Source organism: Onychostruthus taczanowskii, unplaced genomic scaffold (assembly GCF_017590055.1).
Source record: "Onychostruthus taczanowskii isolate IOZ18803 unplaced genomic scaffold, ASM1759005v1 scaffold41, whole genome shotgun sequence".
NCBI lineage: Eukaryota > Metazoa > Chordata > Aves > Passeriformes > Passeridae > Onychostruthus > Onychostruthus taczanowskii.
The window spans coordinates 784,617-803,036 of record NW_024501571.1 but is presented as its reverse complement, the minus strand read 5'-3'; the positions used below and the strand labels follow the sequence as shown (position 1 = coordinate 803,036).

Here is an 18,420-nt window from a genome sequence, read left to right as displayed (position 1 = left end):
GTGGCTTATTTGATATATTCTGGTTTCTGTTAGTCCTGTGAATATTTCTCATGATTCCTGGCCAGACCTTGGTAATGATCAAAGAAGACAAAGTCTCTACAGAATAATTCTCAGCTTTCATACTAAACTTACAGAACAGTCATGCTGCTAGTCATGTTCGTCACTGGTGAGCCTCGATATTTCATTTAAAAATACAACAGTCACCTACAAATACACATGGCAACCTCTGCATTAAATGTGGGATAAATGAGGTAACTAACACAAAAAGAAAAAAAAAGGCTACAGTTTCATTTTGATATTCCTGGGATATCATAAACCAGCAAAGCAGAGCTTGGTGGTTTACAGAAGTTATCAGAAACACTAGTTAGTTTTGCAGGAAGGCATAGAGCAAGGATATGCTCCTGACTGGAAACGTCATTTAGTCCTTAAACTGTTAATTTTTCATTGCTTTGAAAGTTTTGGCTGCTTTGGCTGTTTAGTTGATGCATCTCTACATTAGATTTGCACTGTAGCACTAATTCACAAATTAATCAGAGAAATTCCTATTAAAGGGTATGATAGTTTTCTATGACCTGAAAGCTTAAAAAATGTGTTTCTGAAGGGCACCTTAGGACATTACTTTCAAGTGTGATTTAACTATCCAATTTATTTAGCCACTTTTAAAGATTCCAGGTCAAATTAAATTGTTGGAACTGTCCCTTCTGGCCTTGAGATGTATAAATGTATAAAATTTCAGTAGATGCTTTAACAAAGTCACATAGGACAAGCTGCACGATGACAGACACAGACTTTGCACACTGTGAGATATCAGCTTCTCCCTGGATGTTTCTGGTGAGAAATACACGTTGATGTACAAACAGATACAGAGAATCCCAAGAACTTTTACTTGGTGCCAGCAAGTTTCTACATCTGCTCTGTCACATGAACATAGAATTACTCCTTCCAGGTCCAGAAAGAGTTACACTCCTGTGTACACTGCTGAAGTGTACCAGCACATTTGCATGTGGGTAAGCACTGACTGGATTATAATAATAAAAGGAGATAGGCATCTACCTGGACTATTTAATTGGAATTAAATTTTACCTTGTTATTATCTCTCACCTGATTCCAACTGTGCTTAACTTTTTAATACTTAATAGTTCTCTTGACAGCAATTTGGAATCACTTTAGATCAGAAACCCATTGCCAGTGACAAAGCAGTAAGGTTCTTTACACATATTTTATGACATAGCCATATTCAGTACATGCTTCTTGGCATTCAAGTCTGGATAGCACTTGATTATTCAATTTTTTGTTCATGCAAATAGAATCACATGACTGTAATTTAATGCACCATCTCATTTATTACAGTAGCATTTAAAGCCAAAATGTTAGTATGTGATCTTAGTTTATGGTTTCTTTCAAGTTTTCCATCCCCTCCCTAAAATGCAGGAAGACAGAGGATTGATCTGTAACCTTAAGGATCCTTCATTGTGCAATGATTTAATTTGGAAAGAAAGAAAAAACAAAAGAACCCAGAAAAAAAAAAGTGACTCAACAAGTGTCCCTCAGCCATATCTGGTGATACTTTGGAAAAAAACATAGTTGGCTATAATTGAACATGAGTCCCTTTAATTCATTTTATTACTGTTGTTGCCTTAGGGAAAATAGAGGAAGATTGAGGCAGAAAGTAAAAGTAATTCTTTTCATCTGTTATTGTAAACAAAGATCTGAAGAGGGAATCTGAAAATTAAATATACAATGCTGGCTGGATCTAGAAAGGATGTTTCTAAATTCATCTGACAGGCACAATTTTTCCAGTCAAATTACCTCTGGCCCTTTGGGTGTGCCAAGGAGAAGTTCATTTCTTTCTGTCAGGGTTCTTCCTTTGGAAGACATCTACAGCCAAATTTCCAGCTTTTGTACCATCAACCTTCATTGCCATCCCTTTTTCCTTTCTGGCTTCCTGCTTCCAGTACAGCAGTAAAATTCTTTACCAAAGCCTGAAGACTCAGGATGCCCATGCAGTCTGGGGAAAAGAGAAAGGTTAATGTCCCCTGCGAAGAGGGGGAAAATTACTAAAAATCCGAAACAACAGGTCTCAAATGAGTTTGGGGACAGAATTTATTCTCAGTACAAACTACTACAAGAAGAAAAGTGTTTTTTGTGATGTGTACAATAAATAGTGCTGGATTATATTCCTTCTTACTCTCAACTGTCCCAGTTAGTATGCTGGGTTTTGCAGCCTGAGGGCTGCTCACCCCTTCTTCTTGTCTGTGTTTTTGATGTGGACACAATTTCCTACCAAAGCATTCCTTACCATTTGGGAGATGAGACAGGGAGACATTTGTAAGCAGTGTGCAGCTGTAATACTGCTGCTTTGGAAAACAGCTGTGCATAGGCTACAGACAAAAGAGAAAGATGGGGGGGAAAAACCCCTCAAAACTTACAACCACTTCACTCAGAGGTGAACTGGGCTTGGTAAAAAAGGAGTTAAGGGCATTGGAATCTTTCAGAGTCCTCTGGAGCTCTCAAACAGACCTGTCCCCCCCAGGAACTTCTGGTTGTGCCAGCTCCAGTTCTTGGATGGACCCCCACATCACACCAGCATAAAGCCTTATTTATGGGGTATTTCAGATGTTGATCCTACAGCTTGTGTTCATTAGGCATTTGCATATATTTCTTTCTATGAACTGACCAAGGAAAATCAGTTACTGTAAGGTAATAACTTGTGTCCTTGTACAGAGGAAGAATTAGGTTGGCAGTTGTTCATATTTTTGTATTTTATCCATTTATGTATCATGGGAAGTCATTTAAGCCTTTCAGTATGGGGAAAAAATTGATATAGATCAAGGAGAAAGCTAATTTTCCAATTTTGGGTTCATTTTTCTGTTATAGGTGTGACTATAGAGAAGGAAATTTAATATTCAGCAGATTTAATGCAGTCTTGCAGAAATGTTTTCTTTCTTGCTTTTGAAATACAGAGTTAGAAAAGGGAAAGTAAAGGAGAAATAAAGGAAAAAAAAATCTTCCCAAAGTTATGTGGTTTAATTTTCTATCAGTATGTGTTCTTCATGAGCCCTCATTTGGCCTTGGCAAAGTCTGTGAATTATTTATGGCTGAGTTTCCAGCTATTGCTATTTCAAAATGTTGTTGGGTAATTCCATGTTATGATTTACTGCACCCCTAGATGGACAGAGTAAATTTACTCTTCATACATTTCTTTCCAGAAAAACACATTAACTGGATGACTGGTAGAAATGATAGATGTGTTCTGTCCCTGTTTTGTTTCAGGACTTCAGTCTGAAGATCATGAAGTTAAAGAAAAGTATTTTCTTTGGTGCCAGTCACTTTTTCTTTTTTTTTTTTAAATCGGCTTCATGTTATGTCTATTTTCTTTTTGATTATCTATTGTTTCAATAAAAGTTAATTTTAAAATTAAAGATAGTTTTTTTCTGAAAAAACACATACCACAGTTCTTCTATACTCAAGATGTGGTCACTATAGAACTATTAATTTAGGCCACAAATTTTTTTTTCTGTAATTCTTTTGCTTACGTATACCAAAAACAGGTCTACTAAATTTCTCCCTGCTGCATACAAGTTAAAGTATTATCTTTTTTTCTTCTGTAGTAACTCAGAGAACTAAAGGGAAAGATCTTAAAATAACCTAGGAGATGCTATTTTTTTTTCTCTTACCTTTTTGATTGTTTATTCTTCTGACTGAATGGTGGAATCTCTGTTATTTTAAATAATCTAATCATCTCTTATTCCTTTAGGTAATTCCTTTCAAATTAATATTTTCCCAAAACTTTTGGTTACTATACATGCATCCCATGTATATATATAGAGAGATAGAGACAGAGAAAAAAAATCCAACCAACCAAAAGATAACAAAAAACCCACCAAAACCATTCAACAAATTCACATTTCAGCAATTTCACTTGGGTGCCAAATTTTTACTGAGTGGGAATTTTAAGCTTCTGTCACTTAAGGTTTCTCTGGTTCAGCATCTCTCTGTGGTGTCAAAGCAGTTTAATATCCCCACAGAAATTTCCAACTTCCCGCAGTAAGACACGTGTAACCTCCTAGAGTAGCTTACACAGTGTATTTATTTACAATCATACACGCTGCTAAGTGACTGCCCCTTGGAGATGCCACACGTCTTTTTCTTCATTTCAACACTTCACGGCTTTGCCTTCACTTTCAACACACAAGTTTGGAGTGTACTTATCTGAGGTGGCTGTGAGTGGAAGTCATTAGAGGATATGTCTATACTGTGCTGAAAAAAGGCGAGCTGTCTGATCTGGAACCTCAGTATCCTATGTGCCTGTAACAGGCTTGGCAACCCGTTTGTCTGAAATACTCCACCCAATTAGCAGGTGTTGATCCAATTCGGAAAGGTGGGGTGTAATCTGATTTCTCCAGGAGACAGGTGATTACTCCACCCAGATGGACGAGATAGATGGGAGAGACTCCTTAGATCTAGGCTGTGGTTGCAACTTAAATTGCTACTGGGCTTGGTGCGACTGCCTGAGCTGAAACCCAACATTAGCATTCATTTCTTTGCTAATAAAGCTGTGCTCATATTGTGGGGCAAGTTTACTCTATAGAACAAAAGACATTTTTAAAAGTTATGGTCAGAAAAGAACTGGCTTCTGCTTGACCTCAAAGCTTCCCAATATTTTATTTGTAAAATAGTCTTCTGTTCCTTAAATAAATTTATTCTATACTGTAGGAAGTGCATACTGCTGGAAAACATAGCAATTCAAAATAAAGGAAACTTGCTAGAACTCATGGAAAAGTTTCATGTACAGCAGCAAACTATGCATCCTATGCCTGCAAAACCCAAAAACCCACTTATTTGCTGGACTGCATCCACAGAAGACTTCGGTTTGTCTTGTTAACAGTGCATTAATCAGATGTAAAAAAAAAAAGACATAGTCATTAAATCAGGTATTTTGTGCTGAAGCCTTTTCTTGGCATCCCTCTAGCTTTTCACAGGTCTGGAAAATTTATTATATGCATCTTCTGAACAAAAATTTCAGGGCTTAATACATCATGTAGTTTGAACATACTGAATGCAGAAAAAGTTGTAAAAATTTTACTTCCTAAGATCACTGGGTCAAATGGTTAGTGCTAATGACAGAGGTTTAGAGGTCTGATGTGTCAAGGGAGGCATCTACAAAGCATGGCTTCTAATGACTTCTTTTAATGGCTTCTGGATTAAGATTGTTTTTGGGATGGACCCTAGGGAATGTCCCACCCAGCTCAGCTACCTCCATGCTTAGCCTTACTGGTAAACCCTAGGCCAAATTACCAAATACCAGTGGTGACCCAGATTTGCAGGTGGGTAGGCAGAGAAGCAGGGAGACATTTTGTGTTTTGCCCTCACTAGCACAAAGGCAGAACCAGAGAAGCTTTCCATCTGCTGTGCAAGTGTGCTGACAGTACAACTGTTTGCTAATATGGCTTGCAGTTTTGTGGCTTGAAGGAATCAGAATATATCTGCCTTTTTTTTTTTTCTGGCTTTTTTTAATAATTTGCTTTCTTCGCTTCTTCTTTCTTGTCTTGATGCTTTAATGGTTTAAATGCATGCAGACATCCTGCAACTTGAGTAAATTATACACTTTAAATATTCTCAAGAACTCTTGTCATATCAAAAAATCAGACAGATAACAGGCATAACTTAGTTGGAAAGATAACTGGAAGCACAGTATGTATCTGTACACAGTATACATCTGAACTACGCAGCCAAAAATGTCTTATCAGCCCTCATCAGTCTGAAGTTTCTCAGGGCATATCTTGTCAGCAGAGGAGAATTTAGGTATGAAAATAATCAATGGTTCCTGTGCAATGCTGGCAGTGGTTGCCATGCCAAAGAGTAGAGTCATTTATGATTATCTCCAAAGGGGTCAGATCCCCAAAACCACAATACTATAAAAAATCCTGTAGATCACAGCCCTGCATAAGGGCCACTGGATCCGGGGATATGTCAGCTTTGGAAAATTAGGTGTTGTCTTGGTTTGTATTGGATTTCTCTGTGTGTGTGTGCATGTGTGAGGAAATGCACACTGCTTGTAAGGGTTTGAAAAATGGGGGATGTAACTATGCAGAAGTAAGTTAATAGAGACCCCTTTCTGTACCACAGACCCCAATATTTCCGCTGCTCAACTTGCTTCACTCAGCACTGCAGACTAGCTTTTTCAGAGGATGGGACTGTAAAACATTGATCCTGCTAACTGCAAGGAACAATAATGACAAAAAGGGGATGTAAATGATGGCATTGATCCCAGCTGCAAGGGCTAAACAGTCATAAATCACAGTTTGCAAAGGTTTTCATGCCAGCTGTCCTCCCCCACTCTGAAATCATGCACCTGCCTATACAGGTTCAGCTGGAAGGTTATCTCATGGAGTACAGGTGCCAGGCAGGATTTCCCCACCCATTAGGGCCTGCACACAGCTCCCAGTACTTGGGGACTTTCCTGTTCCTGCCAGCACTACCACAATAGCTTTGCAGCACTGTTGCCAACCAGCTTATTCCAATAAAATAAAATTTTAAAAGACCATTTCATTTTAACAGGACTCAAATAATTTGCTTTGTTCATTGCCTGTTTAAGCCAACTGTGCACTTGGACCAGTATTTTTCCAAATGTTACTGTAATAAAAAAAGGGACACAGCAATAATTTTAAAATAATGTTACTGCATTTTACAAAATCTTGCACCCAAACAAGAGGAGCTGTGAAAGCACACATGATGCAGAGCTCACCCTGAAGAGGCCTCCTCACCCATGCTTACTGACATGTTGAAGTCTTTCCCAGGTCTAGCTGAGAATCCATCATCTGTGTGCATGGCAATCACACGTATATTTATTGCACTAACACTTCAGAAATATTTTCCTTGAAACAATGCTGCTCCATGCTGAAAAAGATATCTGCCAGTACCGACTGAAGTGATGGCAGTCAGCAGTAGCCCACGAGCAAAAGAGAGAAGTCAAAAAGCTCCCTGATAAATCCAGAACATCTTTCAGCAGTGTGATAAATTTGAATGAAAGCAGTAATATCAGGGATTACTTATTCTCCATGGATATCCCTGACCTCATCACTTGAAAATTCAACTAATGGGACAGAAGAAGGAAGAAAAAAGTAAACACAGTAATTAACCTCATGCACGGGACTTTGTATGAAAGCTGTCCATCCATTTTGATTTAAGACAAAACACGTATTTATTTTGCTTGTCCAGCTGTTAGATGATAGTTCTAAATCCTCTTGTCCATCCAGTTCAGACAAAATCTTATGATATTTTAATCACTTTGCTATGTGGGAAGACTGATGTAAAGGAAGAATGTATTACTGGGTCTGATGCTTATCTGGATTAAATCAGCAGAAAACTGTTGAAGCTAATGATACTGTAAATTATCATTTAGCCTTCTACGTATTGCCCTGCATAATCTGGCCATTTGCATTTGCTGCAATATCTGAGAAGCAGTATGTACATCACTACTGGTTTAAAAAAATAAAACCACTTTCTTAAAATAAGGAGAAAAATCTGGATATTAATTAGTCACAGGGACTTACCCTTCAACTTAAAAAGATATCATTAAAAACTCTTTGCTGCATTAGTAATCCAGATTGAAGGACATAACTTCCAGGCTTCTGGAGGAGAGATAATTACTGGAAACTCATAAAACCCACCTAAATTCTGTTTTAATTTTCATACGTGGAGCAGATGTTTTGACAGATGGATGGACTTTATTTTTGTAACTGTCCGGGAAAAGTCTGCATAACACAGCCTAATCAGTGTTACATATCTTTACTGTTTGTTTTTCAATCTTTCTGCATTTGGCTCTTATTCTTTTAGTTGCAGACATTTGCTTTGTAATTTATTTTTTCAGGCTAATCTCTCTCTGCATAAGCCCTTCTATCAACTCAATATATAAATATCAGAAAACTCTTAAAAAATAAATCTGCATGTTTGGTTTGTAAGTCAGATACATTGATCTTCGTATAGTGGGTGCCTTCTTTTTCTTTTTCTAGGAAAACCTAATTAACACTTTATCTCCTCTTCAAGACAGGCCCTCTGCCCTTATAGCTGCTATGGAATTTGGAATTAAAATTCTGAGTTTTCTTACCTGTCCAGACACACTGGACCTCTTAGGATTTAATTCACACTCTGAATGTAATTTACAGTCTAATAATTTCTTAACTTGTTTTACAAGTAAGACTTTAGCACAGAGAATTTGCAGCTGAGGTAGTGCTGTGGCTGCACTACCATAGTATGATGCAAACTCTTTTAGCCACTATCATTACAATAAAACATCAGCGTGGAACTGAGGATCTGAACCCCACAACTTCCTCAGTCTAGTCTATAGGAAGAGTATAAAGGTTTATGGTACCTGAAGTTCAATTCTTTTTCTCACTCAGGAATGCCCAGTGAACTTCTGGGGCACGCTCCCTCAGGTGGCCAAACATACCTTTAACTCCCAGGTGCAAAGCAGGATGGCTTCAGTTGGATACCTTGGTGCACTTATACACCAAACTAAGCCCAGGAAATGTGTGGGAGCTGCTTGGGCTTTGGTGAAGGTTGTGGTCCACACTCCTTCAAAGAAAGGAACAAACTGGATTGTGCCTGAGGTTTGTGGTGACTGCTTCAGCTACTGCACGTCATCATTTCTTTGGCCATCCTTTGTAGGTTGTTGGCAGTCATGCTGTCACAACTGTTTGCAGACACAGACCCAGCAGTCATATACATAAAAATGCAGCTATCTGAAGAAGTTCTCAGAAAAGAGAGAGGAAGACCTTGGAGGCTGTGCTAGAAGGTCTCAGATGTGATGTAGGGATTTAGTTTCTTGGATTTTAAGATAGCAGCACTTCTGTACAATGCCAAAGGCAGAACCTACAGCTCTTGTGGAAACCTTAGAGCATTTATTGAAATATAAATGAAGATTAATGCTCTCCAGGGGTAGGTAGATAAATGAATGGGTATTTTTGAGGACTGCAGTAACTCCCACATGATGTACCTAATTTTCCCTTTGAATATCTACTTCAAACCTTCTATGCCATCTGCAAGCACTCGTGTTCTCTGCTCTATGTATGTATATATAAACTCAAGCTTTAGGGCATAAACCAGTGATTAGCTTCATATAGACAAGAAAGGTTTCCTAATATTAAGCTACTCACTATAATGAACAAGATTATTAGGAGCAAGAATTTATAAGGATTCACTGTGATGATCCCAGTGCTCCTCTTCTCTAACATTTATTTTCATAACCCATCTAAGTAATAGTTTCCTGCCTACAGAGGGCTTTGCAAACCTTGCATTCATTTTCATTTTCATTATTAGGCTAAAAGTATTTAAACTCCCACAACACCCTGCTCTTGGGTTTAAAAAAAACGTTATTTCCACATGGAAAATAATTTTTTTAAGTCTGGTTTTCTTTCTTCATTTGTTGTACTTGACAAAGAACAATATCCAAAGGGTATGGATATGTCCAGATTATATTCCCTTTGAACATCATCCTTGTCTTGGGGAAAATAAAAATGGATACAAAAGCACTGGGTGGCTGGACTTACACGCAGGCACTGTGTTGAACCTCCCTGAGAATTTGTTCCTCTCAGCTTCTGCCTCTGGGTTACCTCCTCTTCCTCTGGTGGATGCTTTCTCCTGTCTGCTGTATTTTGTGAGACACTACATGCCTTTTGTTGTCTTTGTCTGCCTTCCAGTGCCTTGGACTCTGCAGTCATGCAGTGAAATGCCTTGTCCTGCTGGCACAGACCTCCACACCAAGAATACAGTGCTAGCCTGGGGGTCTGGCAGGGGTAGACACTGATGCCAAGTGGGCAAGCCCAGCTGGAGACACCCAAGTCATTCCAGGCCTCCAGCCAAGGGGGCTGGGCAACTGCTTTGTAGTTGAGTTGACGTAGCCACCAGTGTGGGGACCAGCAGAGCTGCCTGCCAGGTTTCACAAGCAATGGGGCCTGAATGCCACTAAAGCAGTTGTCCTGTGAGAGCAGGAATGGGGAAACAGAATGGGAATGGGAGTCAATCACCCAGGTCTCACATGGTGGCAGACCCAAATTGCATTCTGTGCACGCACACCTTCCCTGATACTTTCTTTGTCATACCCATGTGCTGAAATTTAGAGTCTCTGCAAATCATTCAAAGCTGTTAAAGTTGGTTTATTGCAGGTTTGTTGGAAGCTTTTTTTGTCCCAGAGTCATGTAAACCAGGAAAACCCAATATTCACCAGAGCAAATTCTGCTAAGTTCAGAATATCAAAGGACCAGGTACGACATTTCCACACATAATGGTGTACCTGTGCAGCTGTGCTTGAGCACAGTTAGACAAAGGAAGGAGTCTGAGATGGAAATCAATGTGCCTGTTGCTATTGTTCCAGGGAGAATAGCACCGTCTCCCAGGCAGGGCAGAAACTTCACTTTGAACTACCTGAGTTGACAAGGGCTTAAATCAGAACTGTAGCTTTACTTTGATGTCATTTATTGTAGTTTAATACCCCTCTTTATTTATTTTTTTACTACCATGTAAAATATATAAAGAAACCTAATCTGGTAGAGAGGTGTATGAGAATTTACTGAATAGACCTTAATGGTTCCTTTATGCAGCTATAAAATAGAGGGGAGCTATAAGAGCAGTCTGAACTGGACTAGGAACTTTAAATGTTGTATAAATTTATTCATCATAGTCAAAGATTTATTGCTGTAGGTATTTACCTTCCCCATTGTTTAACTAGGTCGTGTATTTCTCAGACATCCAAAGTAAAAAACACCCTGTGCGAATAATTAGGAGAGCTTGAAAAGAAGGATGAATAAGCTAGATCTGCTTTTGGAAATACATTGTAAATTTGAAGTCACTTGACTGATATTCACTCATTTACACTAATATCAATCCTGAACACTGTATGTTCAAACATGGCTATGATAGGGTTAACCCCCCTTCTCCCACCGGCTGATCTGGAATAATTCAGTGAAGGTGGTGATAGAACTTTTCTTAATTTCATCTGCAGAAATCAAAGAAGACTGCTGCCCCTAATCTGAGTAGGGTTTTTCCATCCCACCTTTACAGCATTAGCTATCTAAAACCTTTTGCTGTGTGTTACAGATAAGCTGAACGGCCTCAGTGGGTTGGAGGATGGTGTTAATAACACCAAAGCTGTGTGTTCAGTCCCCTTGTGGGCCATTCACTGAGGAGCTGGGCTTGATGATCCTTGTGGGTCCCTTCCAACTCAGAATACTCTGTGATTACGTGATTCTGAGTGCATATACAGTCACAGGTGGTGCGTTGCTGTAAATCAGAATAATTCCTCTGAAATCAGCACAATTTATTCACACTGGCTGTAGGTCCAGCCCATCTACTCATAGCATTTTGTCTGTGGCCACCAGCCTCTAACACTTCATGTTCTTCAGGTAGGTAATTTTAACAGCTTTAGTAAATGGTAGTAGTAGACATAAAGACATTTTCAAAATCATGCTACATTAAACCTGACAAGGCAAAGCACTGTCCTAGAGAAACAGTGTGTTTATATCAGGCCAGATACAACTCTTAAGTGAGAAATTCCTGATATGTTTAATAATGCACACACATCATTGCTCAGTTTTAAATTCTATGGAGTCAAAGTCAGATGCTCCATCTGAAACACAGAATGTCAGAATTCAAGAAAGGATCTATTTCAATTTTGTTAATGTTACATGAATTTGGGGTATTTGCCCATTTTACTCTTGTAATCATTGAATTTTTAATACACTTTCCTGGGTTTTCCATATTTCTTTTACTTAAAGCAGCAGAGAAAAACAGCATTAATAACAATATGGAAACATATTTTTTTATGATTTATGCCCAGTATTTGCTTAGTACTCTACCATATGACAGTGGAAAGCAGTATGTGGATAAACATAAATATAATAAATGTATGCTCATGCTTATGCTTGTGTGTGGGAAGAATAAGAATGGACCAGAAATTTTGTGTGTTTTCATTAAGAAAGGTCAGAATGGAAAGAATTAAGAGTAACATCGATCTCCATTTCTTTCAATTTCCTGTTGGATTACCTTAACTATCTCTATGTTTTCTCTTCCATCTCTGTTGAAAAGATAACAGCAGTAAGCCAGGGCTGCAGTAAGATCCTGGATGATTTTCTCTGGGTGCCCTTTTTAATACATTGCCATTATCTGTTATGCAAATATACAATAAAATTTTAAGAGCAATGTCATTCCAGCACAGTCCTTTGTGTGAGGCAGGGAATCAGTGTTTCATCTGTGTAAGTTCATTGCTTTTCCCTGTGGAGGCCTAAGGCATGCCTCAAACTGCACATGCATTTTCCTGGCAGCGCCTGTATTTTGTGTTTGGGAGTGTCTGGTTTAATTAGCAAGTGAGTTACAGAGAGGGAAGATGCCAGTCAAAGAGATTTCTGTGGGTGCAGTAGCTCAGGTGGTGCTTCCATGGGCCCTCATCTACTTGGAAAGGTAGAGTTGAGCAGTGTACCAAAAAAGTCATCAAATACACAGAGAAAAAATTTCCTCATCTTAAACACAGACGTTACTGGAAATACTTAATTTCATTGTTCTTATTTTCCTTCTGTCTGAAGTCCATTTTTTTCAATCGTGTCAGTAGACTGACTCGCAGGCATTGACGTATTTCCTTTCTATGTTAGACCTGATTGAAATAAAAATATTAAACAAATGGAGAAAGTTGTCATCTTCACTATCCATTTTAATAACATTAGGCATTAATAACGACAGTTTTGTTAACAGGTAACACATAATGTTTGTACTAGGGACTGTTAGTGTTGCTATTAAGCTTTTATTTGCTGAGAACTAAAATAACTCATGATGGATAATTTACTTAGGAAGAAAATATAAAGTCCAAGTCTTGCAAAACTTGTATTCTAGGGGTTGTAAATGATTGTACAGAAGTTTAACGTGTATTCATATGTGTAAAACTGGCCCGTAGATACAGGCAGTGGGGGTGAGGCAGCATTCATATGATTGTTAAAAATGCTCTATCAATGACTTGGTTTTCATCAACTCCTTCCATCTGGCCCATTTTTCTTCTAATTGTTACTTAATTGAATACAAGCAAACAGTTGGTCCATTTTTCTTCATTATTTCATTCTGACACATTTCTATAAATGGGTTTTGTCTTACAAACACAGCAATAGCATAAATTACAAAGATGAAGCATGTCTGAAACAAAAACTAGGATTTTTTTTCTGTAATCTTTTCTTCGGGGTTGGATGCTTTATTAAATAGCAACTAAAGATATTTAAATGAGAAATTAAATCAGGCCATTTATTAAATGCTTAGCAGTAAACAATCTTATGAACAGCGTGAAATGATCACACTTTACAAATCTGTTCATTCAGCCATATATATCTCTAACACAGAAGAGCTACCATTAGTCAGAATCACTGAATTAACTCTACGAATAATCTTTTCTTCTCCTTTTCGTTGCAGAGAGAATGTGCTAATTTCATCAAGGTGCTTAAGGCTTACAACCAAACCCACCTGTACGCTTGTGGAACAGGGGCTTTTCATCCAGTCTGCACCTATATTGAAGTTGGAAGCCATCCTGAGGTAAACTATCTTGAAACAATATTTTTGTTTTTCCTCTTTTTAATCTTTATTGGTTTGTAGCCATGATCTCTTCCTGCCAAAATGCATTCTCACTAGTTTCTGTGGCTTGGGGAGCAGATCTGGTAAGACCTGCTCCTGAATCAGGTGCTGACGTGCTGACTGATAAATCACAGCAGTATCTCTAACTTTTCTGCCCTGCACAGCATCTCTTCTCCCAGGGGCTTAAACAAGTATAAGTAGGCCCATTCTACCTGGCTCATGAAGTTAAAAGGCACTAGTGTTTTGTTATTGAGACAAATACCAGGTATAAGAGGGGTGGTTCAGCCACTGTGTCTATTCTGAGCCCAACACTGTCTTTAGTTTCCTCCCAGTCAGTACAGTCTGACACCACCTCAGCTTTCTCCCAGCTGAGAATTAAAATAGTGTCACACCTTCATAAATCCCCCTTCTCAGGTTTGTCCTAACATACTGGCAGGTTTTCATATGTCACCTGGGTTTGGTTTCCTTAGTTTTTTGTGAAAAATAAATCACTCTCTTTTCACCCATTTCTTTAATCTCTTGCTGATTTTTGCTTAGTATTGCAGAATTCTTGCAGCAGCTCTTGTACCATTTTCTCAGTGATAGTCATGACTAAGTAGATAAGCAGGATCTTCCCTGGTAAAAAGCAGATTCACTCAAGGGAAGTAATGGGACTAGGCTGGTTTTCCTGGCTGAAGATTTGACAAGAATGTCTCTGTGCTGCCCTTCAATACTTTTTCTCTCCAAAGCAGCCTATCTCTTATTTTTCTGTTCAATATGTAATGTGGATTAGTCCCCTTACTGTGTTTTCTGTCTGGCTTACATGAGTATTGCTCAATGGACTGTTTCAGTTCAGCAGTCAGACTCCTGATGTGCTTTCAGCATTTATGGATATGTTTTACTAGTGAATCCATAATTGTGTTACTTGTAGCTTCTGTGATCTTAAAAAAACCAGCTCTTTCAAGTTACCTTATGCTTTTACAATTCAGGTTTGCAGATTTCCTTGAAAATAAAGACATCATTGTTGAATGAATGATGACTATTCCTTCTCTAACAGAAAAAATTAACAGAGCCTTTGAGTGTTGACTTCATAGTCTGGGAACTATTTTTCCCTATGAAAATGTCTTTTGATATTTGAAACATAAATCTTTAACATGTCCTAAGAACAAGGTTTTGAAGGGATAAGGGAGCTGCAGAGCAGAAAGGGTTTTGTTCATATTCTTTAATGCTTTATTACAATGCATTCTTGGCAATTAGTGATTGTCTCTTGACCACACACAGTATGTCATTGCTTACTGCATTAAACAGATTCTCTGCTTCCTGAGATCCATTTGGGAATTGGTAGACATATTAATTAACTCTAGTTCCGTAAGATGTGTGTCAATCAATCCTTGGCTATCTGCCAAGGGAATCTATCTGCACAGAGATAGCTCGTATGAGGTCATTTACTTCTACATTTGGCTGTTTTATTGCTGTACCATAAAACTAACACACACTTTATCAAGGATTTATAGAAAGGATGATCAGAGATGAGAGGCCAGATCTAACCTTGGTTTAACTTTCTGGGTTTTAAAGTCTTGAATCAGTCATGTGTTTGGCCATGGAGTGAAAGAGGAGCCGTGTTTTAGCTTCTTTTTAGCAGTCCCTAACTATAAAAAAAAAAAAAAAAAAAAAGATCAAAATTTTCAATTGGGGGCGTTATTTGGTTTGGTTTTTTTTTTCATTTTTGGCATTTTTTTCATCTATGCTGCAAGTTTGTAAGTCTCCTTTAGCCTGAATCATTCTCATGACTCTTGGTTTCATCTTCGCAAATGAGGGAAATCAGGGGTTTGTTTATCTGAATTGCTTCAGACACCATTGGCTTTTGTTTTCTTTTTCATACTTAAAATATGAGTGAAATCATCTTCACCCGCCCTTCCGGTGGCACAAGTTTCTGTGTCCTCTGAATAGTTGTGCAGGAGGGTTTACTGCTTTCTCAGGTCAGGTCTGCCCACATGCAGAGAAAGTGAGGCGGGCAGGATGCCATGTACCCACTTCTTCTTGGGTACAGACCTTTGACAGATTTAACAGTCAGCCTGGGTTCTGTCCCTTGAAAGGGTGAAAATCAGATGAAGAAATTAATTTATTAGATCTGCATTGAAAAATAATCTGCCCTTTCTCTCAGCTAGAGCCTGCTCCTTCCTCTCCCATACTACCTAGCCAGGAATTTCAAACGTGCTTCTTCTGTGGGAGATGAGGAAGAGGAGGGTGCTTGATTGACAGCAGCTATTAGAGACACCTTGAAGGAGGGGGATACAATCTTAACCCCTGCACCCCTGCACACTGCATCTGTGAGAGCCAGATGGTTTATGTTCTCATGTCAGACAGCAGCACTGGACGTGTCAAAGGGCCATTGCTTCCGTATCATGTAGAGTTTATACCTCCCTAGCATACTAAAGAAGGTAATAGTATCAGCAGAGACAAGCAGTTGATTATGAGTTAAAAATTGCCACCTAAAATACTTCCTGAAGATTTCTTTTCTGCCACAGCACTTGTGGAAAATTAACTGGTTTCACCATCTGCTTATTTATTTTTCAAGCACTTAAAAAGGTAAATGTGAACTGATTAGGGGAATAGTCAGGGAATGTACCTACTCTCTAGCATGACTGCTTGTTTATCTGAGCTCTGAATGTAACCCACCTGCCTGAATCCAAAGAAGAGGAAATCAGTGTGTGCCAAACTGGAGAGGGTGAAGTGAAATTTAAAGAAAAGTGTGGCAAGTGATAGAGGAGACTCTGGAAGCAATTGGAGTAGGCTGCAGGAGGCTGGAACATGGTACAATTTTTATGACTGGAGAAAGGAAATAAATTACTTTGTGTGACAGTCATAAAGTAATGGGAATATGAATTGTTATATCTGTTGAATATGTCTTTGATATGAAGCAGTGTATCATAGCTCCATTCCATACCTGAAGAAAATAATTTCTGGTGATGGAACTAGACAGGTTTAATTGAGTCTGATGAAGTACAGTATCAGAAGTAATAATAAAAAGCTAAAAGGATATGAACGGCATGCTGTGCATCTGATTAAAAATGATGTGCACAAATGTATACAACCTAATATGTTGTGAATTACACCGCAGTCTGAGGAGTAAAGCAGACTAATCTTCGCTTAAATCCATTCCAGATGTGTAAGCTGAATAACCACAGTATTTAGAGGGAAGAATAAAGTTAATGTTTCAATAGGCTTTAAGCACGTAAGCCATGAGGAAGCAGGAAAGAACATATTTAGAGACAACATAGTGTGTGGATATGCAGAAAATACCTGAGGGCAGCCAAATGTAAAGCTTGATATCATCCATTTTATGTGCATGAGTTTAGGGGAGATGACCTAACACAGACACCTACACAAACTTCAGGGATCTGGGGTTAGGCAATATGTGGCATTCTGTCCTTATAACACAATATAATACAAGAAACCAATTACCAGACAAAGCAAGAAAGTGATTAGTAAAGCTGTGTTTTGCACCCACTGACTTCTGAGGAAACAGGGCTGGATGTGTAGGAGTATTGTACTTAATGGTTGCAAAATTAAACAAGTCAGATCCTTGCTGGAAAGGAACAAATCCAACTGCAGGGAGACACAGAGGTGCATTAAACCCCCTAGAAAATCACAACAGGATGCAGAATGCACCTGCCTATGCATGCCTGAGCAGGGGGAAGGAGCCCTGCTCCCTTTCCCCGGGGCTCCCTTTGGGGTAGTTTGAGTGAACCAGCAGGGAACAGTCCTGTTTCAGTAAGAACAGGATTTTCCATTTACTTAACCCTTACACACAGGTGGAGGTGTACAGAATGCTCTATAGTACCTTTTTTTTTTTTTTTTTTTTTTTTTTTTTTTTTTAATGCTCAGACAGGCATTGCAAGAACTTTACAAAATTGTTTGCCAGATCCTCAGCAGGAATACATTAGGGTTTCTTCAGGAGAGGTAAATCACTAGGTGCTGTCTGAAGAACTAAACCAGCTTCTTTTATTGTCTCCTAATTCCAAATTTCTTGTCATTGTCCAACAGATTAAAACTCATTTTTAACTGCATGAACTTAAAAGATCTGGGATTACTTTACTTGCAGGTTATTTCTCAATCAATAAAGAAGGTTTAAATTCAGTTTAGATTTATGATGTACATAAAACATTAAGTTATTGCATATGAAGTTATATAATGCTACCACCTGTAACATACTGACTTTTTCCGGACTCTGTGTATTTTAAAAATCGTTGGTTCAGGTCATAAAATTTTGCTGAAATATACTTTCCACTCTTTTTTATCCCTTCTTTTCTTCATATTAGAAAGAGGTCCAGAGTGCATTTCCTAAGTAATGGACATCCTGTTCTGACACATTTATGCATCTATCAGTTTGTCTCTCTCTGTATATATTGTATATATATAGTGATGGAAGAGCATTTTTTTTTCCTGAAAGAATGGCTTTGAAGAAACACACTAATTGAAGGATCAATGCTACTGCTGGTGCTAAACATGGTGTGCTTATCTAATGTAAAAAATCAGGATGAAACATTGATTTCAGTAGTAGTAGATGTGGCAAAAATAAGCCTAATTTCATTGAAGACAGCAGACCTGTGTCAGTTTACATCAGTCAAGATTTTGAGCTGTGGTTTTTTGAGTGAAACATTAGAGCAAATGGTTTTTTAAGTTAAAAATCAACTGAGGTTAGTTTTCTTTCCATTGAATTAACTATACCTTTATATGGTATTTACATGCTCATATAGAGAAAGTATGAAGGAAAAGGGTATTGTTAAAAGATTATTCTCATTTGAGTTTGAGCTGTTATGTGTGACATACTCA

The 18,420-nt window shown here is 38.4% G+C and overlaps 1 protein-coding gene across 1 annotated transcript in view; it reads left to right on the top strand.

The window, feature by feature from the left end:
* Nucleotides 1-18,420, top strand: part of SEMA3A (semaphorin 3A) — a 163,507-nt gene that overhangs the window by 53,617 nt on the left and 91,470 nt on the right. Inside the window, exon 4 of the mRNA XM_041413422.1 lies at nucleotides 13,447-13,566. Within this exon, the coding sequence (XP_041269356.1) occupies nucleotides 13,447-13,566 (120 nt within the window). The remainder of the gene's footprint in view (nucleotides 1-13,446; nucleotides 13,567-18,420) is intronic.